Source organism: Pavona decussata, unplaced genomic scaffold (assembly GCF_977016875.1).
Source record: "Pavona decussata unplaced genomic scaffold, jaPavDecu1.1 SCAFFOLD_44, whole genome shotgun sequence".
In the NCBI taxonomy this organism is placed as follows: Eukaryota; Metazoa; Cnidaria; class Anthozoa; order Scleractinia; family Agariciidae; genus Pavona; species Pavona decussata.
In genome coordinates, this window is record NW_028145466.1 from 1,053,084 (window position 1) to 1,081,064 (window position 27,981).

General features: G+C 38.3%; 1 protein-coding gene across 2 annotated transcripts in view; it reads left to right on the forward strand.

The window, feature by feature from the left end:
• Positions 1-22,991, forward strand: part of LOC146482750 (nitric oxide synthase 1-like) — a 37,311-nt gene extending 14,320 nt beyond the window's left edge. For both annotated transcript variants that reach the window (XM_085106812.1, XM_085106811.1), the window contains exons 2-30: positions 40-206; positions 1,688-1,875; positions 2,557-2,714; positions 3,000-3,162; positions 3,777-4,010; positions 5,268-5,407; positions 6,523-6,633; positions 7,618-7,681; positions 8,043-8,144; positions 8,993-9,061; positions 9,585-9,668; positions 10,182-10,223; positions 10,322-10,395; positions 10,825-10,969; positions 12,097-12,266; positions 12,525-12,699; positions 13,679-13,820; positions 14,481-14,559; positions 15,075-15,259; positions 15,448-15,584; positions 15,946-15,990; positions 16,139-16,264; positions 16,478-16,562; positions 16,987-17,074; positions 17,793-18,090; positions 19,170-19,295; positions 19,619-19,684; positions 20,302-20,369; positions 20,969-22,991. In XM_085106812.1, the coding sequence (XP_084962938.1) occupies positions 68-206; positions 1,688-1,875; positions 2,557-2,714; positions 3,000-3,162; positions 3,777-4,010; positions 5,268-5,407; positions 6,523-6,633; positions 7,618-7,681; positions 8,043-8,144; positions 8,993-9,061; positions 9,585-9,668; positions 10,182-10,223; positions 10,322-10,395; positions 10,825-10,969; positions 12,097-12,266; positions 12,525-12,699; positions 13,679-13,820; positions 14,481-14,559; positions 15,075-15,259; positions 15,448-15,584; positions 15,946-15,990; positions 16,139-16,264; positions 16,478-16,562; positions 16,987-17,074; positions 17,793-18,090; positions 19,170-19,295; positions 19,619-19,684; positions 20,302-20,369; positions 20,969-20,996 (3,531 nt within the window). In that variant the 5' untranslated portion in view covers positions 40-67 and the 3' untranslated portion in view covers positions 20,997-22,991. The remainder of the gene's footprint in view (positions 1-39; positions 207-1,687; positions 1,876-2,556; positions 2,715-2,999; positions 3,163-3,776; positions 4,011-5,267; positions 5,408-6,522; positions 6,634-7,617; positions 7,682-8,042; positions 8,145-8,992; positions 9,062-9,584; positions 9,669-10,181; positions 10,224-10,321; positions 10,396-10,824; positions 10,970-12,096; positions 12,267-12,524; positions 12,700-13,678; positions 13,821-14,480; positions 14,560-15,074; positions 15,260-15,447; positions 15,585-15,945; positions 15,991-16,138; positions 16,265-16,477; positions 16,563-16,986; positions 17,075-17,792; positions 18,091-19,169; positions 19,296-19,618; positions 19,685-20,301; positions 20,370-20,968) is intronic.
• The last annotated feature ends 4,990 nt before the right edge of the window (positions 22,992-27,981 follow it).

The window sequence follows — 27,981 nt, forward strand, 5'->3', positions numbered from 1 at the left end:
TCACTGGGTGAATAACACATCATTCTCATCTTTTTTTAGTTCAGACTACAAGCTGAAGTTCAAGAACATGAAATCAGATCCCGGATATGAAATTAAAAGCGGGGAGTATTCTGTGGAAGCAGATACCAGACAGCTCATTGTCCAAGAACAACAGATGAAGCAAAGACAGGATGGAGTTACTTTTGACGATGGTATAGAGTCCAAAGGTAAAAACGCTTTTGATCAAAACTGCTGAAATATTTTACAAAGAACCTGGTTTGTAACACGGAATTGCTCTTGCTCTTACAACACCGGGAAGAAAATATTAAGGTTTTTCTCCCAGAAAGAACAAAACTATAACCAGTTTTCAGCGTCTTCTCTAAAATACACAGGAAGAACTTGAAAAAGTTGGCCAATTTTTTCAAGTTGCAATCCACTCCCATCTTAGCCATCCACAGCCAAACATGATTAATAGTAGTTTCTGTGCACTAGTAGGGTACTTGTTAACAAAACTTAACCATTATGTTAACGATTCCATTCAAACAAATGCGTTTTTTGGCTTTTCATACTGGCACTAGAAATGGGTGACACTGCCCCGAATAGACTCTCTCAAAACAAAAACACAAAATACCTGGAGGTCAGCTCCAGCCAAACTTACTCGAAACTGAAACGATATAATCAGTATAGACGTAGAAACGCTCTTCGATTTCACTTCTTGGATTGACGTATGGATGAACGTATTTCAATTTATGTCAGGAATTGATACTAACTGCGACAACCAAGAAGATATTGAGACAAAATATTGCAAGCCCTGCTGCAAAATGCGTAAGTTATTTTAACACAAAACATGCACGCAAAAGTCGCTATTTGACGCTGGCGAAGTCATTAACCGCACAATTTTTAGGTTTTACCGTCCCGTGCTTACAGCAACAACCTTTATTTTCCTCATGATTAATTAGAAAGATTGTTATAATTAAATTATTGTATATTGGGGTAGCGATTGAGGACGGAGGCCAAGTTAACCATCCGATTTTCTAGTTGGCCTCCATATTATGTAATGATGTTTAGAAATTAGTGGCAGGTGAGGAACCAAAAGTGAAGAGATTTAAATAAAAAAAAACTAAGGAAATAAGTTACAACAACTAAAAAAAGAAGATTGTAATATTTTGTTGTTACAAGTGTACGGTAAAGGTCAGCTAAAAGTATTCAGTTTAAAAATTGTTCAGACAAGTTTCTCGTAAGGTTCTCGGTATAAAAGCTTACAAAGGAACAGCATAACGCCATGTAGTTACAAATACGGTTAATTTAGTTTTTGCTCCGACAGTAGATAACGTCTAATTTGTTTGTAATAAGTCTTTAATTGCATTTAAGTGTTCAAGGTGCTCAGTTACGCCATAGTTAATAAAAGGCAATGGTTATAAAGCCTGACAAACTTCTTTGTTATATGTTTTTGTTAGCATTTTTGGCCTTGACCGTGCACAGACGACAATAAATTTGGAGCAACTGACCAATAGAAACCTTTCTGTTAAGATATTCAACTGTAGGGTGAACGTTAAAACAAAGGATTGTGCACTGTCGTGGCTCACATGCAACATAAATTGCAGCACCATTGTTTTCATGGCAAGGTTTCATAACCAGTCCCTCAATTAACTATGGATTAGGATTCAACTCCACATTATTCTTTTTCTCGTCCTTTTGCTTTTTGTAGGTACTGCTGATTACCAACCTAAGAAGCAAGAGTCCTGTCCGATCGCTATGGCGTTCCCAGGAAAATGTCCATTTAGTGGTGCCACTAGTGAATTCAAGATCAGGCCTCAAGAACCGAAATACCTAAGGCTGAAGAATTGGGTGGAAGATACACAAGCAGTTGATACTCTCCATCAAAAGGCAGCAAACGTAAGTGAAAATCGAGCGTCCAAAAACAACGCCTGTTCTGCAGGCCAGATTCCCCCAACTGGTACCTCAAAAAAGTATGAAGTAGAGTATGGAGAATGTGCAATTTGATACTGGCGCTTGAAGTAATATTTCTCAAACCAAACTCATTAATAATTCAAAAGCCTAAGACAAAAGAAATCATGCACTGTGACGTGTTTGGATATCTCATGAAAAACTCCTCGTTTTTGCGTCCTTAATGTCCCCTTCAAAATCAGTTTGCTTGAGAAGTTATCTCAAACACTCGACACAGTGTTTCATCACAATATCAAAAACCTCGAAGTTCGTCAAAAATACTCCGCTACGTGTCGTATTTTCAACTCTCTTCTCGGTGTTTGATATGTGATGAAACACTGTGTCTCGTGTTTGATATATTACATCAAACACGAGAAGGCGTGTTTCATCAGATATCCAAACACCAAGAAATAGGTTGAAAAACGAGGCGCAGCTGAGTTTTTTAAACGACTTCGGGGTGTTTGGATTTCTGATGAAACACACTTTCGAGAGTTTGATATGGCTTCTCAAATGATCCTGATTGAAAAACAATAAATTTTATATTTCGATAAAAAAATCCGATTCATGACCATAATCATTTTGATGCTGCAAGGCTTTTCAGCTCATCGCTTGGGTTTGTCTCCCTTACAGCCTCTTCACTGCACTAATGGCCGGTGTACAGGATCAGTTATGTTCCCGTATGGAGGAGAAATACCACAACAGAGGCCTCATGGGATACCAAGACATAAGGACGAGGTCAAGATACACGCGCAGGACTTCTTTGCGCAGTACTACTCCTCTATTAATCTGTAAGCAGCGAATTAATTTTGTTTACACGAAAGAAGCATGTCAAAACTCGTTGTCGAGAATAAGTCAAAAGCAAATATTCTATCTTTAACATCGGCTCATTCTGAAACGGCGCGATGACTTCTTTGTCGTGGTCTAGCGTCTTCAAACCGACTTTTTTTTCTAAATCGTTTTGTTCTCTAAGGCAAATTCGCTCAACTTCGTCTCTCTCGAACCAATTGCATAAACTGCTACTGGTAAGAGAACACGGGAAGACCTGTTTCTTATTCTTTCTTTGCATTTTCCAGTCACAACAGTGATGACTACCAAAATAGGCTGACCGAGGTGATTAAGTCTATTGAAGAGACTGGTACCTATGAGATGACGGAAAAGGAACTTATCTTTGCTACTAAAACCGCTTGGAGAAATGCCCCAAGATGCATCGGGAGAATACAATGGAACAACCTGCAGGTATAAGTTAGCTAAATATGTAACAAAGGAATTACTTCAGAGGAGTGCGTTTTCTTTCAGATAAAACATTTTTAGACGTTTCTTCGACTCATTTCGGACTTTTAGTGCCAGGTATTTTGGTTAATCATTGAAACTACATAAAAGAGAGTAAATCATTCAATACGAAAGTGACTGATCTATGGGTCATAGCTTTGTCCAACAATTTTTCATACACTGCTGCTACAGTGCGGCTATACCATTACTGGGGTCACTTAAAATTGGCCAATAAGATCACATTATGATACGAACGGTGAATAATTCCTAAATTTTGTGTTTTAACTGTTGTTTTCCGTCTACTCGTGATTGGTTCAATCGGCTTTGATTGAAATTCATTGTTCTTGTCCGGCAATCTGATTGGCCAGTTTTGTTTAAGTGACCCCGGTAACAGTAGTCGCACTGCAAACTAACTTCAGTACAAAATCACTTCCTGATACTTAACTAACGCCAGAATGCAAGCGAAAACGTTACCAGTCTTCATTGAGTGTGCCGTGAATTCTTTTAGGTGAAAAATATGAGGGCCGTGAATGTTGTGAATTGATGTGGATCAATTCACGCTCTCCTTTTTCTCATGTTAGGTTTTCGACGCTCGCCACGTAACGACCGCGAAAGAAATGTTCGAGGCTCTGAAGACGCATTTGGATTACGCGACTAATGGTGGAAACTTGCGGTCAACCATAACCATTTTTCCACAAAGGAAAGAGCAAAAGAAAGACTTCCGTGTGTGGAACTCTCAGCTCGTTCGATATGCTGGGTATCGACAACCTGATGGGACAGTGATTGGAGATCCAGCCAGTGCAGACTTCACTGAGGTAAATCACGTCATAAAACTGTTCTGTTCGGTCTTACTGTTTTGTTTTTATTTTATTTTCTTTAAAATGAATGTTTGGTTTTATCAACAAAGTTTATTAGGTAATTTGGTCATATCATCATCATCATCATCATCATCATCATCATCATCATCATCATCTCTTTATTTACCTTCGGATTTTAGAGTAGCTTATGCAGCTAATATCTCCGATCATTTACCCACCCAACCATGAGAACATACACACAAAGACCAGACATCTACACCGGGAACACCGTAAAAAATGTTCTAGCACTCGAATATTTCTTTCGCCCAAAGTCGATCTCTTTACGGTGGCCAAATTACCTTTAGACTCTGTTAATAAAACCATTCATCTCTACTCTCCCCCAATGCAGCACCACAGTTTCTTTAGAAACAAAAACCCTTATCCACTTAAAAAGGAAGGCAGTGTTACACTTCAGGCGAGCGTTTCGTGCAGCATATCACACTACTGTCAAGCAAAAAAAAAAAAAACACGAAAAAAGAAAAGAAAAATAGAAGAAGGCAAAACCGAGTGTACTATGCCTGTTATTTTCGAGGTTTTTCCCAAATTCTCTTAAATCGTGCAAAAACGAGCGTTTTAATTTTTGCGGGTAAAATCCTGACGATAGTAGATGACTTCTGTATATTCACGAAATCAAGAAGTTGAGAAATAGCAACACATCCAGTAGAAAAGGTAATGCGTTGTCGCCAGAAGCGCATAGACCACATATCATGACCAACCAAGACTCAGTTTAAACTAGGGTTAACACTTGTTTCCATATCTCAAACTGACCTTGGACACCTTATGAGGTTTACTTGATGCCGTATTCCTTATCGCCAAAATACTGATGTACACAGTAACAGAAGCCCATTTATTTAGCAAAGAATTGAGTGAATAGAGCTCCAGCTAGGCAAGAAACATCATTTTGGGGCTTATCACCGGTCTACAGTAGGGTTTAGTGTTAAGCACTGATTTGAAAACGGTAAGCGTTCGAGAGCGGGGCCCTACAAACCTGAGGGGATGGATCTGCCACTGTTTTTCTTTTACGCTAATCGAACTGAGCAGTACTTCTGATTTTCGTGGCTTCAATTTCTGCAATGTAGTAAATGATGGACGAATATCTTTAACCATTTATATGGGCACGTCCCGTCTTATGTAAGCACCGTCCTCGTTCAAATGGACCAGTTTGCGTATCATTTTAAAAGTCGTGATCATTAGTCATTTTGCTCTGTCACACAGCTTTGTCAGTCGCTGGGGTGGAGAGGCAAAGGTGGTAGATTTGACATTCTGCCCTTGGTGTTACAAGCCAATGGTGGTCCGCCCGAAGTCTTTGAAATTCCCGACGATCTTGTTCTTCGAGTGAAAATCAAACATCCGAAGTGAGTAACTATTCTTAGCCATTAATCTTTTAGTGTTTTCTTTTTCTTCCTTCCTTTCATTTGCTTAAACGACAAAAGAAATTCGAAGGGTTTCGCCCCGGTTGAATAAAAGTGAATATTTCAAATGATATAAGACGGTGTAAAATGCAACCATTCCTGGTGGGTAGGAGAATTTTTTATTGCGCCGTTTTCGGAACACCTGATCACATAGTGATTAAAAGTCAGAGGAGACTATGAGAGAGTGCACTGAAAATTGTGTGCAACACGTGAAACGCTGGCATAAAATCGCCACTTATCTTGAGACTTTTTCTTATGCAATCGGGACTATGTCACGGTAGGGAGTTTAAGTTAAAGGGACTATGTCACCCCAGGCGCATGCGCGCATTGATAAGAAGCACTTTGAAATCGTTGGCCCAACTTTTTCAAATACCGTCGGAGAGTTCAGGAAGCTGTTTTCATCTCTTTGAATCGCGTTCATCTTAGGAAAGTTAGCTGAATTTTTTATTTACAAACGTTCTTTAGTAATTACAGAAGCTTTTTGTTGCAATATTATTGAAAGCCTTTGCAATGATCCTGCGACGAGTTGTATGTAAATTAGTCTCAACCGGACTCTACTGCGCATGTGCCTCAGCTGACATAGACCCTTTAAGCGCAGCAGCCAGCTATGGCGACGGCAACGAGAATGTAACAAAACAATAGTCCCGGCACGTGCGTTAAAACATTTGGTACATTTCTTCACCGTGCTTGGCCAAACAACAAAGTGAAATGACCAAATTCAAAGTGTTGTGGAGAACGTGAGCACATGACGGCAAATATGTCATTCTCTGTCTCAACTTGAACGCCGTCTCCACCTGTTCTGTTGTCCAAGTTGAATGAACTGGAATAGCGATCTAGAGCAAGTAAAGCGAACTTATATTGTCATTGCCGTTGCCTTCGTGGTACGTTAAAGTCCCTAGTATTAAGAAAAAACGAACATTACAACGCTGTAAATTAAAGAAGTGTGAGTAGTAAATTGAAACTGGAAACACTAAAACAATTTTCAAGCCCAGTTTGTTAAAAAAAAAAACCATTTTAGACGATCTACGCTAACCCATCGGATGATTTTCTCTCGCCAGATATTCTTGGTTGGAGAAACTAGGTTTAGAGTGGTACGCCCTGCCAGCGGTCGCCAACATGATGCTTGACGCAGGAGGCTTAGAATTCACAGGCGCCCCATTCAATGGATGGTGAGTTTGTGACTCACGGAATGAAGATCCTTAACCTACCCCTGATAATAAAATTTCTACAGTTTTAGTTCTTTTCAAACCAGAATTCGTTTCTCCACTTTCTTTGCGAAAGTTACTTACTTTCATTCCGTTAGATTTGTTTATCAAAGTCTAAATCAAATCCTGTACGGAAATCCACCGTATGGAAAAAGATAGCGGCTGTACATTTTACCTCAATACCTTGCGAACCTAACACAGCCAAAAGGCACATAGAAAGCCATATTTTTTTTTTGCGCAATTCCTCCCTGTACTACCACCAACAATTTGTTTGCCAGGTTTGATGTTTTTGGAACCTTTCTGCGCGTTTTTATGTGCATTCTTAGTGTTTTCGTACGTTAAGGGGGGGACTTAACCTAAATTTGAATGAAATTTGAAGAGGTTTTAAGAAAGGATAGAAGAAAGAAACTGATTTTGGAACACCAACAGACAGTTGATACCCACGCAAGAGCACCCCAGGTTGCTAGTGGACTAACTTGGTGTCCATCTATTAATTATTAATTACAAATTCTAATTCAAAACTTCACTAAATCTTCAATATTTCTTATTTCTCTTAATTTTACCAATCCTTCTAGGAAAACTATCTCCTCCCAAATATACCCAAAAATCACCCAAAAATTGACAAAACACCCCACAACAAAGATTCACGGGATGAGCATAGAGTTTTTGGATTGCTTGAAACGTGAACGAGATATTTCCATTAAAGCCATGTCAAGTGGCGGAAAAATGGCGTTTAGGTTATAAAGTTCCCCCTTAAGAATTCTGTGTAAATGCACCAGTCGCCATATTTTTCGGTACGGTATTTAGATCTGCTCTTTATTATTTGTTACACATATGGTTTTAGCTTGTTACAATGTAAAAAAAGTACTGAGTGACACAGCCCGTTTAATCCAAATAAAACGTAAAACTGACAAACTCGACTAAGCCATTCATTATGGTTTGTGTCAGGTATATGGTGACAGAGATTGGAGCCCGCGATTTAGGAGATCAGCAGCGCTACAATATGTTGGAAGTGAGTAAGAGTAGTGGGTCTTGTAATATTATGATTATTTTTGCTCTACATTTCTACTGCTTAATGAAAAGATCCCAAGTGGACACAAATGAGACAGAATACTTACCAAAACAAACAAACAAACAAACAAACAAACAAAACAAGTACGGTACAATTTAAGTACATTTTCATTTGAGATGTACACGTCAGTCAAGACAATATTTTTTTCCTCTAATCTGGGAAATACTGTCATTGAAATCAGAATAAGCTTTGAGTCTTTGAAAGGAACTTTTCGCTCTTTTGATACTGACACTTAAGCATAATGATATGAATGAGGAAAGCAAAATATCAAAACATTGTGGTCTGTTGTTGTTGTTCTCAGGTGGTAGCCAAGAACATGGGATTAGATACCAGGAGTAACGCATCCTTGTGGAAAGATTTTGCAATGGTGGAACTCAACTATGCCGTCCTGTACAGTTTCCAGGTAATGAATTCAACTTTTTTTAGTATACTGTATCATGCGTCGCAATTGTTACCGTGGATTCAGTTCTCTGGCTTCTTTCGAAATATTGAAATTGAACTTGAAAGTGAGGCCTAGAGGACACAAAGTACAGAAATGAATTAACAGCGTCATCGCGATGTTGAATATGGATATATCGAAAGAAGCCTGTTTCTAATTTTCGTCTAACTTTGGCGCAGCTTTTAAGCTAAAAAACGCTTCTGACATTCTAGTTGTCAGAGCCCTCCAGGTCTCTTAGCCGGCGGGGCCTAGGCCGAGAAGTGAGGGCTTAGAGACAGACGATTTTGACATGAATGGAAATCGGTCGAACGTGTTCGAGTATCCGAGGAAAATTTGTCAGAATTTTGCCTTTTCTTTAACTTGTTCTTTATTTGTTTATTTGTGTTCATGCGGCAAGCCATCACATCTTAAACAAACAGTAAACTGTGTATGAAGATCGGAAGTCCTAGAATCAAACAATTCACATATCGCGTCAGTTCACGATTCCTCTCAAAATTTACGCTGCCGAGTAACGGAGATGTTAGCTTCTCGAACTACTGTTGGGTTTTTGTAACAAGCATATCTTGACGTTTTGTCCTTTTACGAACACCGGCTGTTTTTCAACCATAATTTGCCAAAAATTCATCTAACAGAAATTTTGACCTATCACTCAGTGGAGCCAAACAGCAAAACAGTGCTTAATATTAAAGCGAAACGCTTATATAAACCTGAAAAAGTAAATGGTTCAGTTTTAATGAGTAATGGACCGGAAAGTGAACATTTATTTGGCTTTAGCTGTCTCATTAAGTGCATGTGTGTTCATATTTCTTTAGGAGGCTGGAGTAACACTAGCTGATCACCATTCCACCTCGGAGTCCTTCATAAAACATATGGAGAAAGAGGTTAGTTAATGATAGAGGAAGGAGGAAGTTATTCAGTAGAATTCTCTGTAGGCGTAAAAAAGCCGTTTTGATATAACGCAAGATCTACTGGATACCTTTTTGTCATATTGCCAGAGGAATTAAAGAATTTAGGTGCTTTCCAACAAAGCAATAAAAACGGGAGGTGATCGACTTAGTTTTTTTATATAATTTGATAACATTGAAACTGAAATTAGAGGTCCTTTTTCTAAGGCTAAGCTGTTGCCATAGTAACCGTTATGACGTCCAAACTAGCCTGAAACAGGAGCTTATGGTCATAAGCTCCTGCCTGAAAGTATTGCACAACAACTGAGTTACAAAGATGTTTTTATTTTTTATCGAAATGACCACATACAATTTTTTGTAATCTTTCATCATTTCACGAACAGTACAACAATGAAAAACCCTTACGAGCCTACTTAAGAAGATAGTGTCTTGCAATGATCTCTGAATTTTACTATTTCATATCACTACTACACGTCATACATTTTGAATATTTTTATAGATGAAGCTGCGGGGTGGCTGTCCAGCGGACTGGGTGTGGATTGTTCCGCCAATGTCAGGCAGTGCCACACAGGTCTTTCACCAGGTGCGTTTGAAAAGCCTTAAGCACTGGACTCAATATTAGAATTTAAAAACCAAGATTGAAAGATCGGTGTTTGTGTTGCTTCAGCGCCGTCAAGTTATCACGTCATTTGCCTCTTACCTTCAGTTGGCCAGTTTTTTTTATTGTCATACGGTTTGATAAATAATCAGAATTTGCGTCATGTAAAGTGTTGATGGTGAAGGAGACACAAGGGTGACTCGCAAGGGGAGGGTTGGGTTTGAACTCGACAGGTTTGTCTGCGCATGCTCATTTAATTCCCCCATTTTGAGGTACTACTAATGAACCGGCAGTCAATTAGTAAGTCAAAAGTTGCCCCCCTCCCCCCCCCCCCCAAGGAAAAATAAAATCAAAGCGTCGAGGAACGTTTGTCTTATACCTCTCTATCGACTAATGACCAGATGTTAATTACTGTTTCTAAGCATAAAATGTAGTTTAAATTTGTTTCACTCAATCGTCTTTTACCGTAATATTACATATGTATTTTTTTTAACGCAGGAAATGCTGAATTACGTTTTGAAACCAAGCTATGAATACCAGGTAAAGTTATTTGTCTTTCTTTTTCTCTTTAGTAGAATTAAATGCAGTTATTATAATTGCCTAATAAGCTGAATTTTTTTATCATTGTCCCAAAACAGATTGATCCCTGGAAGGTTTATAGTGTCAACGGTGATGGAAAGAAGAAGAAAACAACATTTAAGGCAGTAGCCAGGTAAGCGTGTTTCTTTTCTTTAATAAACAAACAAACAAAAAAGGGAAAAAACACACACACAAACACAAAGCATACGCATACACAAAATCAAGGCAAACTTAACGCTCATTAAAGAAGAACCGATAATAAAGCGATTTACAACTCACAACTTTTAGCAAAGTGAGCATGTTTTAAAACAAACAAACAAACAAACAAACAAAAAAGACAAAAACAAAACACACAAGCACAAAAAACAAGGCAAGCATAACGCTCATAAAAGTAGAAAGAAAAGATAATAAAGCGATGTACAACGCACAACTCGAAAAAATGTGAAACTGATTTCAAAGCGCGAAAAATAAAAAGCATAGGATGGGATATTACTGGCAGTATTTCAATTAAGAGCTGCTATCGTATTTAAATTCTTTCTATTATGTTCTATTCTCTCTACAGAGCAGTTCGCTTTGCTGCTTATCTTATGAGAAAAATTTTGTCAAGACGAAAGAAAGCCACCATCCTCTTTGCTACAGAGACCGGCAGATCGGAGGGATTTGCTCGGAATTTGGCCAAACTGATGTCCAACTCTTTCGATGTTAAGGTTTGTCTCGAATGCGCACTTGATCAGTGATAGTAATGGTAGCCTTCGATTCACACTTAGATTCTCTCACAAAGGCTCTCAAACACTCTCACAAGTAGCCTTTTTCATGCCTGAATGTTTTGCATCCAGAATCTTGCCGCCAGAGTCCCTCGCACATCGCAGACCCTTGCGCGCATACACGGTCCATCACACGCACCCTTCCACACTTAAACATTCGAACGGAATGTGCTGCAGTAAGGATCTCGCATGCCACACTTGGTCCAGTTCCTCATTTGAATCCTTCACAGGCATGCTCTTGCACGCCGCAATGTCTGGTTCTTGTGTTGGACAAGCCCTCAGTTCTTACCACAGACCCTTGCGTTTAACGCACCAAACATTTTCCGTTATGCAAAATGTTTGAGCTACAGTGCCGGACAAAAAGTTCTTGGTGGTAACATGGAAATGATACTTTTTTCAAATAAAATGACACTTAACCCATTTCTGATGAGTTCTTCACCTCAAATCGAACCCAAATATCAATGGCGATATGTATATAAGAAGCATTCTTGTTGTACTGTTACACTGAGATTCTGTGGTGGTGGTGGTGGTGAATGAGGGTGTTGTATAGAGTTTGGAACAAGAATTTGTCCAATGTTTGTAGGTTAACGATCCAATGTTTTACATAAGAACTTACCACAGTGCTGTATTATGCATACGTGTAAGATGTACGTGTACATGGAATCTAGGCACAGTGCCGGATAAAATATTAGGTGGGGCTTAAGGCTGTCGCATGCAAGCTGTGCAAAACCGTCGTGTGGCAAGCATATACTTTTAGTGAGCCTCAAGCGTTTTGTAACTCGTGTCTCGAACATGAAATAGACCCTCTGCAAAAAATGGCTGACATTTTAATATTTTTGTCTGCATTCAAATTAGCCTCACTAGCCTCGTTCAGGGAAAAATGTTCTTTGATTTTTGAACTCAAGAACGAGGTTAGTGAGGCTAATTTGAATGCAAAACAAAGAATATTAAAATGTTAGCTATTTTTGCATGGGGTTTATAGGCCAAAGAATGCCTTCAAACACGGTGACCAAGTAGGTTCTGAGTGGAAGGGTGTCCCCATAATTTATTGAAAAACCGGTTTTAAACAGGCTGTGTGCATGGATGAGTATGAGCATGCGCAGCTCAGTCAAGAGTCCCTGCTGTTTGTGGTTGCAAGTACATTTGGCAACGGAGAGTCTCCCGAGAATGGGGCGAGTTTCGCTAGCTTCTTACAAAGCATGAAAAACAGCAGCGATGCAAGGCCTTTGAAAAACCTCAGGTAGGTACTTAACATTACCTCCTTTGTTAGTGCAAGTGACTACTAGATTATTAGTCAAGAATTAGATTTTAACTGGCTTGAAATGATGAATTAAAGTTGTGTCTTATTAGAGTAGCTTCGTATTACAGCCGGTTGAAAAGTCATTTTTACTTGAATGGCCTTCTCTGTTCTTGGATAATAGACTTCATTTTTGTTATCAAATCAACAAAGCCTTGTAATTTTCTCAACCATAATATTTCGCCCTCCCTGTCCCTGCAGGTATTCTGTATTTGGACTTGGATCCAGTCTCTACCCGAATTTCTGTGCATTTGGCCACTTTGTGGATGACCACTTCATGGAGCTTGGAGCCCAGAGAATTCTGACCATGGGGGAGGGGGACGAGCAAAGTGGTCAGGACGAGTCGTTCAAGGAGTGGGCCAAGAACGTGTTCAAGGTAATCTTTACGTGCACAGTTACGCTTAACGTTGAGCACATTCGGCAACTGACTCGTGTTAAGTCAACCTCTGAGAGACCCTGGGAACGAGGTTGGTGTTAAGTTCAGACGGCCAAAAAACTATGTGTTTTGTTTTCAATATGCATTGTAGAAAATACATAAGAAACACGTCTGGCTAGTAAAGGAACGACTTGAGTTACATTTTACACTTCGTTTTAACCATTTTGCTATCATTTTCAGTAAAGTGCCTACAAATTAAATTTCCAACTATGGTAACAAATACCTTAGCTTTTTCATTCGGAAGTCTTACTTTTCTATTTCGTCTGTCTTTCTTTCTGAAAATAACCAGAGTTTATAACAACTACAAGCACAACAACAATAACAGTAAAATGTCATTTTTACATTTACTGTCACGAAATGATATTACAATATTACATTTATTCACGGGGATCAATTTTATTCAAGGCTTTATCGTACTATTACATGTAACTGCCTTTAAAATGTACTAAAACAGTTGATCACAATGTGACAAGGATTACTTGCTGTTCCTGCAGTAGGAAAACAAAATTTGTAAAGCACATAAAGCACATGCATCATCCAGGAATTTTCTACTGGGTCCGGTTTGGAATTTTATTACATCCAATCTTTGAGGCACTCGTTCATTCGACGGCATAGCCCTTTCAGCGAAATCGAGGTCTGAGGTGAACTTGTTTTTATACAAACCTCACTGCTTTCCATATGTAAATGAAAAATAGTTAGAATAAGAACAACATGATTATCATCTAAAACGCAATGAGTTTGAAACCTCGTTCCCAGGCCCTCGCTCTTCCTCCCTCGAGGGAGGAAGCTGGGGAAGAGGTTGTAAAGTTTTGTGTCAAACCAGAGTCAACTCCAGCGTCGCTTCTACTCAAAGGCCAGGTCACTAAGCACACAACTGTCAAATGGGCTATTGTGTTCTGACAGCATTGTTGTTTTTTAGGCGGCTTGTGATTCGTTCGGTGTGAAAGACGAAGCTGCGAGTAAAGTGGTCAGTGAATCACTGAAAAATATGGCTACCGGCTGGAGTCCAGGCCTTTACCGCTGGGTGAGCGATAGGAGACACCCAATGGACCTTTATTCGAGTAAGTTCCTTAAACATTAAAAAATAAAATCAATCAATCAATCAATCAATCAATCAATCAATCAATCAATCAATCAATCAATCAATCAATCCAATTAATCCACGAAAAAGGGAGTCTAGAGTAGAGTGCTTTTCAATTAATTTTCGAAAAAGCAAAACTAAAGTTATCATTCTGGCCAAACACAACCGACGCAAATAAGCCAAACATGTAACAAGCGCCAACCACGGGAGCCGGAAAATATGTACAATAAAGACAATTGGTTATACTTCAGCAACTAGTTGACCAGGTGGCGCAAATTTTTAACGATCATGCAATGCAAAGCAAATACAATGTAATTTCTACGCTCGATGGTAAACACTCTAATTTAAGGAGAAAATGCATACTCTTTGTTGGATATGAATTTCTCTTGTTTTCCGCAAACGAGTTAATGCTCACTATCCTAATATTATCCCATTCAATATCTGTGGGCTACCTTGACACCTTTTGTCCAGAGAAGGCGACATTTAGAATACAAATAGAAGAAAGATCCTCGCAGTTACTACGCAACTTAAGCAGTTGCGAAAAGAAAGCCTGAAAAAAATTCAGGCCTCAGCGGGATTCGAACCCATGATGGAATTTACAATTGCAATTTTCACATGGCCATTTTCTTGTGTTATATAGATCTTTCAAAGGCTTACAACAAGACTGTCTGTCCTGCAAAGGTTATTTCAGTAACTGAACTCCAATCAAAGCAGTCAGGGTGAGTCACTTTTTTTAAATTTCCCCAGGGTGTTACCCTTTTCAGCTTAATCTCTCTTCGAGAAAGACATTAGAGGCTCGGAAAGAACATATTTTGAAAGTATTCAAAACATCGAGCCAATCATGTATGAAACGTAAATAACAAGGTATGCGGCTGATTTGACCGTACGCGAGTTCAGGAAGAGGTGCGACTTTGTTTCGTGAAATGATTGTTTTGTGATTCCCAGACAACGCTGGATTACGAGAGATTCGTTCATTTAGGAACAAACGTTTAAATTAAATGAAGTACCGGATTTACTTTCTGTCATCTGTTTGGACAATTTTTGCAACATTAACAGTATGAGATGATAGAAGCGAACCAAGCAAAGCCTCGTGAAATCTGGTGCCTATACAAAGGCTTTCTCAATGCAACTGACGTTGTACGTTATATATGGCTTTTAAGTTTTGTTTAAGGAAAGGGAAGGAAATCTATACGCATAACCATCTTTATTCTTGACTTACTTTCATTTCTTTCAGTCGCTCAACTGTTCTGGTTAAACTGGATACCGGCAAAAGCAAGGAACTAACCTTTGAACCAGGAGATCACGTGGCTATTTTTCCTGCCAACAAAGCAAGTCTAGTGCAGGAGTTGATTGACATGACGTACGACAAACCTGATCCAAACAAGCCAATCAGGATTGAATTCGCTCGAGAGGACTCAGGTAAACCAGAACTGAAAGCGTTATTTGTCATTACAAGATTGAGATTTGTTGTGTTACCACACTGTTGGTGTTACAATCCCACGAAGCAGCTATTCAATTGTTTCCAAAACTGGCATTCCGTGGTCTTTTTTGTAGCGCACGCCTGTCCAGTCGAAAGTAATTGAATTGCATTTTGTTTCTGTATGTAGCCAAACCTGGTGGAACAAAAGTGTGGGAGCCGTTCAATCGTCTTTCTGTTGGCTGCACTTTGAAAGAAGCGCTGACAAGATACCTCGACATCACAAGTGTTCCAACACCGCAGATGCTGAGTTACTTAGCAAAGCTCGTACGTTTTTAGACAATATAAATACAATCTAAATAATTTTATGTTGAAGCCGAAATTTTGCGCCAAATTCAATTCTACGTTTCGATTCAGCTCCAGAAGCTAGGCTCAAATCGCAGTCCTCCGTTACCTAGATCCTAGGCCTTCCTCTGTCTTTCGTCTCGGTGACTCTTTTTGGGTCACGTGATCCGATCGTTTGTCTCGGATACATCAGCGAAATGAATTGACCATGACAGCCTTGGAGAAAGTCATACAGGAACAAGGCCAATTTTCCAGTAATCAACAGAATAATGCTTGACATAAAAATGGCACGGTTGTTCTCTCTAGTGCATACTGGACTGACATTTCTGTCGTGTTGTTCTAGGCAACAAGCCCACTGGAAAAGATGCAGCTTGAAGCACTGGGCAAGGTAACTACATTTCTTTACAAAGAAAATTAACTAACACACTATAGTTAATGACCTAATCGTGACATGTTCTCTAAAGTATTGTCATGTAGGACTCTAAATTTATTGTGCTGTGGATTTAATAATTATTTTTAAATGGATTATCATCCAGGGCGGTTCTCGGTACGAGGACTGGGCTCTCAACAAAGAATGCAACATTGTGGAGACTTTGCAGGAATTTCCATCTGTGCAAGCCACCGCTGACCTATTACTGACGCAGCTTCCGGCTCTTCAACCGGTGAGTTTACAATGTGGAATCTTTTGATTGGTTGATTTGTCTATTTTTCTGTTTGGCCAGATTTCGTAAGAACTAATTGAACGAGCAAAAAACCAGACAAACAAACAAAAAACACCAGAAAAGCAGAGCAAAACAGAACAAAAGAGAAGAAACGCCAAAATGTAAGTTAGTAAATTATCTTGAGAGTAACCTGTATTTTTTTTTTCTGTGCAGAGATTCTATTCAATATCATCTTCCCCTGCTGTCCATGCACACGAAATTCACGTCACAGCGGCTGTTGTTGAATACAACAAGAGAGGTAAGACGCAACAACACCAGCAGTATGTCAGTAACTGTAATTCTTGGTTGTTATCCCACTATTAAACAATGGAATTTCACGGTTTTGAAATCTTTGCTTCACAAAGCCATCGCGCCTCCTTGTTTTTAAAGATATTGAGCTGAAGAAAGAATTGAACGATGTCTCAAGCTACCATTCTTTCATGATTGAATTCTCGACAATACAAATTGCAAGCTTCATTTCCTTAACAACCTTTCAAACTTGTGTCTATTTATTCTGCCTCTATTTCTCCATGCAGTTTGTCTCAATAACAAATCGTGCAGCCTAGGATTTTGGTTTGGATTCAAACCATCCCTCTCTTTATAAACTCAAGCCATTGTCTCTCTTGTAAGAACAGTCTCACACTATACTCTTGACTGGGACTTACGTTATCTTGTTTTCGCAGATGGCGAAGGTCCACTTCACCATGGCGTGTGCTCCAAGTGGCTTCAGGGGTTAAAACATGGGGAAACTTTGCCTTGTTACATCAGACAGTGAGTTCTGTTTGTTTTTTTGCACTGTTGTTTTTCTTACTGGCTGGGATTGGACGGTTCGGTCCAGTGACTTTAGAAAGTTGTTATTTGTTCGCTTTGGGTTTGTCTCTCCTGATCATGAGATCGCTGGTTTATCCATGAAGGTCGTTGTCTTCTCAGGCAACCCTCTTCAATATGCAAAACAAAGAGTAGCAGTTGCGATTGAACAGAAAACGCACATGATATTTGGCTTCCCATCTCCCCCCTAGCAGATTTATAGTGCGGTCACGCAACAGGACGGCTGAGGGAAGAGAACGACCAGACATCGTTGCGTGACCAACGTGGCACCTGATTACCTTGGCATTTTGACGCGATTTCGACTTAAACTGTCCCTGGAATAGTATAAATTTAGTTGTCACGCTAGTCACACAACGACATTTCAGCCGTCTTACCACTTCAATCGTCCTGTTGCGTGAGCTCACTTAGGAACGACCACAAAACCTGAATTCTACCTCACTGATGTTGAACCTGTCCCCGCCGGTTCTAGCTCACAGTGCATTTACCTGATGATCTGTAAAAGCTGTAATGAATTTGCTTTTGAAACTCCTTCTGCCATTTGCACAAGTGCTATAACTTTGTAACCATCCTAAAGGAAAGCTGGGCACTTTTTCAACCTGTCGGTATTGCTTTTTAAATTAAGTTCGTTGGTTCAAGTATCAATTCTTTTTTCTTTATTTAGCGCCCAGTCTTTCCGTCTTCCGGCTGATGGCTCAGCCCCTGTGATCCTTATAGGGAATGGGACGGGAATCGCGCCTTTCCGCTCCTTCTGGCAGCAAAGGATGTTTGACATCAACAACAAATGCCCGCCTGAATCATCAATAACAGGACGAAGGCAATGGGGAGACATGAGCCTGTACTTCGGCTGCCGAAACTCACGACTCGATGATATTTATCGTCATGAAACCGAAAAAGCAGTGCACAGTAGAGCACTGGGTCGTGTGGCCACGGCGTATTCCAGAGAAGAGAGAAAGCCTAAGGTACGGTCAGCATGATATGAATGAGAGCGCGCTGTATTGATATTGAAATCACCTCGCTTTGGTGTTTGACTCATAGCATAGGATATAATGTATGAATTAGCCAAAAGTCCCCAGTCTAATAGGTTGAAGACCGTGGTTCAATCCATTGAAATCTTTATAGCTCTTGTCGCTTACTCCAGAGAAGATGGAAGTCATGGTCTACATGTATGACGAAATAAGCAAGAGCGCGCTATCTGATTGGTCGAGAAAACGTAGAATATCAAAACCACATCAAAATCACCTAGCTCTTGTGCTCCATTCTAACGAGGAGTGGAAACGAACTTAAGTTACAGGCTGTATAATCAGGCCCCGTTAGAAGGTCGTGCTATTGTGGTGTGGAATTTAATTGAATTAAGCTAGGCTGCAGCTCGATGGTTGAGACCCAAATTACTACATTCTATATAGTAATGCATACATTGTGATAATGATACATTAACATAATGTATGCACTGGCTCGGTAGTCATTTAGCATGACGCTAGCGCGACAGCGCTTGTCATTCATACTTAAAGGGAGGGGTTCACATTTCAGCGCATGTGCATGTGCATGTGCATGACCCGTAGGATTTATTCCACGGTTGATGTGTTTACAGTTATTTGCATGCGAAATAACGCAATCATATAAAAAAAAATTACCACCCAAGTTACCTATTCCCTTCCGAATGGTTCATAAACAACGAATTAAATTCAACAGGTTTAGGTCATAGCAAGCAAAGGCGAAAAAGTATTTTGATTCATGGACATGCGTAGAACCGTGAACTCCTCCCTTTATTTGTACGACAGTTGATTCAGACGTCTTAGTAACGTCGAGCTTATTTCATCCTAAACATGATGAATTGAGTTGCGCACGACGATAGCGCGACGTTTGAAACGGGCCTTAGTGATACCAGCGCGTAAAACTGTGAATTATTTTAGGTTTACCCTAACATTTGGAAGGTGTGTTCTATTTTCTTAAAACTTCGTCGGACTGTTTTGTTATCATTCATTGTTTTTGTTATATGTAATACCCAACCTTAATGCACTAATAAATCCTTTGTTCACAGCAATACGTTCAAGATCTCGTGAAAGAAGACTCCTCAGATATTTGCGACTTGATACTTAATAGCAATGCGCATGTGTACGTGTGTGGAGCCGCTGCCATGGCTGTCGGTGTCAGCGACACCTTGCAGGTACTAATAAAGTTACTGTTACTCTCCTGAGGAAGTGGTTAGGGCTTTTAGTGCAAATCGCTGGGAAAAAAGTAAAAGTATAAGGGTGTTAAAGGAAGACTGAGATGAAGAACTGATCTAGAATTAACTTTAAAAGTCAGTTTGAAAGGTGGATAGACAACTGTTTGTTTTATTGTTGCCTTTTTCATCTTAATACCCATGTGTTAAACATGTTTTCATAAATGATCCGTGTCGTATACATGGAAACTTTAATCTTGATACATTAATATCTGTGAATAACTTTTTGTTAATAAATGACGTTTATTTTCTTTCCAATCAAACAGGCTTTGATCAAGGATCGCCTTAAATTGTCTTCTGAGGAAGCTTTAGATTTTGTCCGCAAACTTAAGGTAATTATTATTTGAGAAATCTAATATACAGCTGAACGTACACTGTATGCAAAAAGGAAATCGTAATAGAAAAGAAAAAGACCAGGCAAACGCCTCGGATGTAAATAATCTTCCTAAGTTTTCTTATATTTCTTACGCTGATACCGAAATGAGAAACACGAGGAAAACAGTGGAATAAAAAAATGCTTGCTTCGAAGTGACCTTTTCATAGAAGAAAGATAATCGCTGTTATGCACGCAACTTTGTGCTTTTGCGAAAAGGAAAGCTGAAAGAAGAAACAACAAAAACAACAACAAATAATAATAATAATAATAATAATAGTGATAATAATGATGATGATGATGATGATGATGAAAAATCAGGCTTAACCCCGTACGTAATTTGCGTATACAACTTCGAAGGTTTTTCTTGTATTAAATCTTTCAACCGCATTTCAAATATGTTATTTTTCATATATTTCACATTCGAAATGTTCTTTATTGACATCGTTATTTTGCCATTGGCTCATTTAAAATAGATGGTTCTCATACAATCTGAAACAGACATTCACTTTCTCGCAGTCCTCTTTCTTTGTAATGCCCAGTTTACGAATCATTCTTTCATCGCCTCTTTTTCAGTCATCAAACCGATATCACGAAGATATATTTGGTGTTGCTCAAAGGATCAAGGAACCAAAGGACATGAGGTAATTTATTGAATATTCGGTTTGGAAATTAAATGAAGCACAGTGATGTTAACTGAAAACGTGTTTTACTATGAACTTGAATTGTATTCAAACCCACTGAAGCTGGATCAATAAATAGGGAATTAGCCTTTTAATCCGAGTTTGAGCATGAACATACCACAATAAAATATATCAACTTTGTTTTAACAAGGGTGACACTTAACAGTCTGTTACGACTGACAAACCTGTGGCCATCAGATTGTAATTTGGAAGTGTTAGTTTTTGAGGAGAGAGAAAAACCGGAGAACCCGGAGAAAAACCTCTCGGAGCAAATACAAGAACCAATAACAAACTCAACCCACATATAACGCCGAGTCTAGGAATCGAACCCGGGCCACATTGTTAGGAGGCGAGTGTTCTGAGCACTGCGCCATTCCTGCTCCTCAATAAGGTTTCAACTTGTTTGTATCCGAGTTAAACTTCTCCCTATGTTATTTAGCGGCAGCGCATGAACGTGACTGAAGCAAAAGCTTGTGTTTCCAATTTAATTTGCTGCATTGCCGCTATCATCTTTCAAGCTTGCAAGGTTTTGTTAAGTAACGCTTAATTTTTTTTTTCAGAAAACAGATCAAGAAAAGAACGCTTTGAGGTGTATCGAAACAGGTCTTCTGCATGTATTGGTCACGTGATCATGCCATTCATATAAACAGTGCACAGAATGTGTTCCAGAAAGAATAGCACAAACGTTTCAGTAAGAAGAACGAATGTTTAGGTCGACGAACTAACAGTGCATTCTGCTATCCAGTTTAACCTCCCAAACTCACCTTAATGTTGTCCTCATTGTCTCGACAAGCCACCTTGCTAGCATATTGTTTCTCTCCAGCCAAGTGACGGAAATAAGTATTATCAATTTGCAAGGAAAAACTGACAAATATGTTTCATGTATTTCCATACGGAAGTGGGAGGGAGGGGGGGTGGGGAGTTGTAAAATCCAGGGCCAACTGACAATTTAGAGAAAAAACAAAATGAAGGATACTTCATGTTATAGAAATAGGAAGTAGGTGTCGATCAACGTAGCCTCCAACGTAGACGTCCTTTGTCACGTCACGCACTCGGGAAGAGTGCGTGACGTGACGAACCAATATCGTCTGTGTAAGAGACTACGATCAACGAGGTCAAGAAAACTTCGAGCTACCATTGGTCCGCGTCATAGAAAGACCAAGACAACTCGTGTATTTCTGTATAACAGCGATTACTTTTTCACTGCTTAATAATTTTGACCTGCACTTTTGACCGCTGGAACCCATTATCTGTTAGTATTATTCGATTTGATTGGCATACTCACGTGATGAATCGATGCAGTCGGCCTATTCAGTAGTTGGATCGTCAAACGATCGCTGTTTAGCAATTCCAATGTTTCGTAGTTAGAAGTGGACTTGAAGTAGTCTTTTCTTTAAATAATTAATCACAGATAGTTTAATATTATATGTATAGATTATAGCTTTATAGTAATATTTACAGGGCAATTTTTGTCTTCGTTTTAGTAACCTTTTCTAATAATTTTGATTTATGGCGGAAAGTTGTGTAAATAAAATAGCCAAATAGATAGATAGATAAATAAATAAATAAATAAAAAATAGGAAATAGGATTAAAGCAACAAGCAGCTTAAAAAGGAAGCTGTGCTTTTTTGTTTTATTTTAAAGATGACGCTACATAAAAAGAGACTTTGTTAGTAGTAAGTATGTTAAAAATAAATCTGCTTATTTTTTTAATATACTAGATTTATTTTATTCAGCTACCGCTGAATTATTATTATTATTATTATTATTATTATTATTATTATTATCGTGTAATTTTTATGTTAAAAGTAGAAATATCGCTAAGTTACATTTAGATGAAGTAAATTTATTTGCTGCTGATTACTTTAAAAGTCCTTTAGATTCACTTCAAAATGCTTGGGTCGTTTTTAACTTAATCAGACTTCAGTTTAAATCCTACTCGCTTTTGAATTTGGTCATTGTCAGTTTATGGTTTCAGAGCAGGAGAAGAGAGATGTGAACGGCACAGTTGCTCTAGCGTTAAAATAGGATGGAAATCATTATGTAGATGTTCACCGTTTTTATGGTGGACTTAGTAATCTGATTGATGTCCTAATCATCATTGCTATTTGCTTGAATCAACGGCTCGCATTCGCCATGTCCTTGAAAAGTAAAATTATTTTTCGATTGTTTTTCGATTGCAATCACTTCTATTCGTTGTCTAATGAAACAATGAGACTAGTTGTCCTCTTGTCAAGTAGTGTGGAAAATCGGCGTTGTAGGCAAATTGGTAAATAAATTGTATTATTATAGTGGTCAGAATTTCAACTTAAGAAATTGACCAAAGGTTTCTGTTTTAGCTATCTTTAAATCTTGATGTTAAGATTATTAACAATAGTTGCCATAAATCCATCTAATAAACATTTTCACTACAATATTTGTAAATGTTTAATAATCTTGGCAATTTTTAGTCAACATCAAATGCGAACTACTGCTGTAAGCATTTTCAAACAAGTTTCTAAACATAATAGTTTGTATGTTAAGGTAGATAACGAACTGCCTTAGTTGTAAAACATATTCTAAATAAAGTTACTTGAGGTATAATTGCGATGTATTTTTGTCTTATCATTGAAGATCGTTTAAAATTATTTGTTTTAGCCGATATTTTGCCCTATGTACCCGCAGTATGCCCATCTATAATTATACTTCCATTGGTTAACGTTTCTCACTTCTAGGGGAGAAGAAGGTTTAATCTAGGTTTAATGAGTGAATTAATTAAAACAAATTACAATCTGTGACTAAGAGGAAGAAAAAAAAAAAAAAAGAAAGAAAGAAAAGAAAAGAAACAAGATACTCGACCGAAACCTTGACGCGTCTGTCCCAGGGCATCCCGCGTAAATAGTCAGTGGTGTTGAGAAAGAAACCCATCACAAAAAACCACACACAGCACTTTCCTGCCTGCAACGCATTTTTCCCACATCCTCTACCACTGTCAACGATGCCGTTTAATTACATTCAGAGTTTTTTCAATTTGGTTTTGACTTCAAATAGCTAGAACGGCAAGTGAGTATTTGAAAATTAAGAACTGATGAATTATCAATACTCTAATAGTGCAGTAGTATGTCGTTTCACAATCCGCAGACTCTAACGCTTCACTTTCATATAGATATAGCAAAGTACGCAGTTATACAAAGTCAAGTGTTGATGAAACATCACTGCGTATTACCACAGTATTTTCTCGCGTTACAATCGCAAGATATTCGCTCGAGCAAAAGAAGAAAAAAGTTACTTTATATTCAAATTCAAAATTGAGGGAATTCAAAATTCATTTGAATTGCTAATAACACTTTTTACCAATTTTTAATTTATGCTACTTTTTCTCTCCGCGCATTCACACGAGCAACTTGAGCTGTAAACGGGAGCTAAACGTATCATGACATGTTGGTTCTACAGTTATTTCGCGCGAACGAATTGTTCAAACTAAACGTTTTCGCCGCTGAGCATCGTCCAAAACGCGACTTTTGACATTCGTCGCTGCCGGACTTAGACAAATTTCCAATTGAAGTGACATGGTATAGGAATTGTTGCTGCAGTAATCAGTTCACAAAGTCTTCTCACAAGGTAAATTCCTATTGTATTTTCTCTCAAGAATATTCTATTGAGTTTTAGTATAAATCTGCTAGTGTTCTATCACGAATGCCGTTCTTTGATTGGCCACGCTACTCGCTACTTATTCTGTGATAGATAGTGAGTAGCGGTGTTCAACAAAATGGCGGCCGCCTCGTCGCGCTTTCGAAGTGTCTGCGATGAGGATATAGATAATTTACTTGTTTAGTTTTGAAGGACTAGTAGATTTATACTAAAACAATTAGATTATTCGCTCTCGATTTCTATGCGTGATTGCTGATTCGGGCTGCGCCCTAATCAGCTATCACGCGATAGAAATCTCGAGCTCATAATCTAATTGTTAAATATAACAACGTTGCCCTCTTGAAGCCAAATCTCTAGTCATCTTAGGTGGCATCTAACCAACTCTGTATTGTAAAGGAATGCTATTGAGCGGCACTTTCTGGTGGTGCTGTTTATTATCTTGACAAATGGATTCTAGCTTTCGTGTCTGTTGATAAAATCCGGTAGTGTGTAACCATTCGGATGACAGGAACAATATTCTTTTGTGGTGCTGTTAGTTTATTTATCCTTGGATGGATGCTATACACGTATGTTCCATGAAGCTTTAAATGTGTGTTAGAGGGACCATTTGCAAAGGCGCTTATGCAGGACGCTTTATGCAGGTGGTTTTCCCCGAGGAGGAGGAGGAGGAGGAGGAGGAGGCAAGGTCAGCAAAAACAGAAATACACCTTTTGCGTTCATTTATAGAAAATATTTGTTCGTGTCAATAGGTGTTTTTTTTAAGGTGAACATATAACCAAAAATAAACTTCAGTTACGCGAAAGAAACCTCCAAGAACGACATTTGCATATGTATTAACATTCAAAAGCATCAACAGGGCTCCTTTTGGCATTCATTTCCAGAAATTGCATTAACGCCAATAGGCTACCAATTGCGACATTGAACAATCATTTTTCTAGAAAATAAACTCATTAACGGAAAAGTACTAACAATATATTGCATCTTTACACAACCATTTCAATGAGGGTAACATTTTTTTAGTGCAAAAAGACAAGCACAAGTGTCATCATAACATTCAACTATTTGAAAAGAAAATTGAAATTCGCTATTTGAATTATCTCTAATTTTCTTGCCGCCAATTAGACATCGTGGGAAAAACGTTTACAGATAACGATACCGCTGTCCACATTAAGTTGTCGTAATGGAACCAATATATTCCCTTAAAAAAGCAACAATTAAATCAGACATAACCCGTTCTGAGGTATAGGAACAGATGACTTTTATAAACATACGAAAGCAAACTCGGCGATTCGGATATAGAGTTGAGAGTTACCTTAATTCCTTCAAAATCTCTGGTAGTTAAACAATTTTATATTTTTTTTATTCTCTATTTAAAGGCAATAAAGTTCTTTTCAGGTCTCTCAAGCAATGTGCGTTGTTTAATAGTAAGCATTTAGTAGTCGCGTGTTTTGATTGTGTTTTAATTGATTATTTCTATGAACTTAAGCTGTCTATTGTTTATGATAAGTTAATTGGCTTTTTCCGTAGAGTTTTTATGCAAATGTAGGTTTTGGTTTAAGTCACTGCTTCTGCATAATTAGTGGCTGACGGACCGTGAAGAGAGGATGCACAAGAACTTAAGTCTCTGATATGACGGCCAAAAGCGCATTGACCCTTGTTAACGTAAGTAAAGGTGGACAGCCATCAACATCAAACATAACCGACTTTAATGTGATATACATATTGCAAAATCTGTGTGTGTGTTTTAACACGCACAATTTAGGAGCAAGGAATTTATGAACCGGAATATTCTTAATCCGAGCGCTGTAATAGACAAAGACAACAAAAGACTGTATTAACTCTTTAATCCTCAACAAAGCTCAACCTGAAACGAATCTTTTTTAGTCATTAGGCGGGAAAGGTGCTTAGTTAATTTAGGCGAGAAACACAAACGACAAATATTTTTCATTATCTCCGAGTTTTCGGTAAAAGTCAGGTTATGTAGAGTGTCAGAAAAGGCCAAACACAGGCCTGAAAGGCCAAAACCACACCAAAAGGGACAAAAGGAGACAAACCGGGCATTTGTAGTTATGTGCCTTTATTTTTCTTAGACACACGCGTGGGTGTCGCGCGTATTTGTTTTTTTGTTTTTTCTAAACAGACTTCCGAATGCAGATTCTTTAGCTTAGAAATTGTAGATCCTGGAGCTTATCGTATTTTTGTCTTTCTCTCTATATTATCATCCAAATAAAAAATAGTTTTCATTATTATTATTTTTATTTTCACGTATGGCGGAAGGGCCTCCAAAGAGGAGCTATACAATAAAGTATGTATGTATGTACTATATGATGTCATGTATCCAAAAATAACTTCAAAAACCTGTCAAACCGGTAATTTCGCCCATGACTGCCATAAGTTAAAAATAGAGCATGACATCATTGATAAACCTGTCAAACCAGTTCATAACCTGTTGGTAAGGCTAAAATAAAATATGACGTCATCCTAAGTGATCAAGACAATAGGCGGTGACGTCATCGGCGTTAATGTATGCCACCGCGTATTAATGAGAAACCACCGCGAAAATCCGGACTAACTGGTCCCCCCCTCACTACTCCGATTGTCCTTATTGCCATGATATTGATCAGACACCACTCCATTCATTTGTGGGATGTCCAATTGCTAAATCCTTTTGGAATAAATTTACAAAGTGGTTCAACCCTACATGTAAAGGCAACATTGCGTTAAAGCAAAACGAAATTATATATGGGGTTTTAAAATAAATTCACATCGTCCGGTTTAACCCTAAATCACCTGGTCATAATTGGAAAATATTTTCTTTACATTAATGCAGTACAAGATGATAAAAGACCCCATTTCACATATTTTGTCACCCTCGTTAACGAAAAAATTGAATTAGAAAAATATATTGCGATTATGACCAATAAACTACTCTCTTTTAATAAAAAAATGGTCCAACTTTTTAAACGATTAATGTTTAGAGTCTAGCTGTGCAAAGGCATATACTATCCATTTGTAAGCAACTAAATTAAATTTATTAATTTGTAAGTAATTGTATTGTATCGTAGTGTTACTGATTGTTCTTAGTAGCGTAGGTATCGTTTCGTTTGTTAGTAATATCGCATTGTAAGTAGTTTCGTATTTTTTTTAGCACTGCATTGTAAATAGTATAAGTATCAACCTCAACAAGTAGCATATCTCAACAAGCGTGTTGTAATTTGTTTGTGCACTCAATAAATTAACAAAAAAAAAAAAAAAATTAATGCACCACCCACAAATATTCAAGAACCACTTCTAAAATTTTTCGCCTTCGCTAAGGCAAGGTTAAATCAACACAAATTACAGGGCATCCACATAAGTTGAGAGAAAAAAATACATTAATAGAATTGAGTTATCATCTTATGTCATTTACATCCAGTTCAAAAGTTGCCACAGTATTGTAGTGTGTGCTGAACTGTTTTGTGCGCGAATGGTCCAAACATCAATCAGGTGACCAATAGGGAAACTTAAATTGGACTGCAATGTACAGAAGTATTATTGTCGAAACGGTAAAAATGACATTGTGTTTCTAATATAACCTGCGATCAGGCGTTCTTTTTTCGCGCTCCCCCGAAAAAAAGAACGCCTAATCGCAGATTATTTCTGATGCAACCCCTTTGTTTCAGTTAGTTGTGCGGTAAAATTTGTAGATGTTGATTTAAATTCTATTCAAAACTCATAGTTTGAAAAAGGGGTCCCTCCCCCCCTCATCCTTCTTGAGTCATTAAAATAAATAACCAGCCTAGCGGCTCATGAGAGCTGTTTTAGCTCGCGCTTCCTGTTTGAGATACGCGTCAAACGAAGATTAAAGTCCTTCTATAGGATTCATTAGCTTATATCTGTCAAGTTACCACACACAGTTAAACTGGTTTTACCCAAGGATGATTTTTTTGCCGGACTTGTGTGC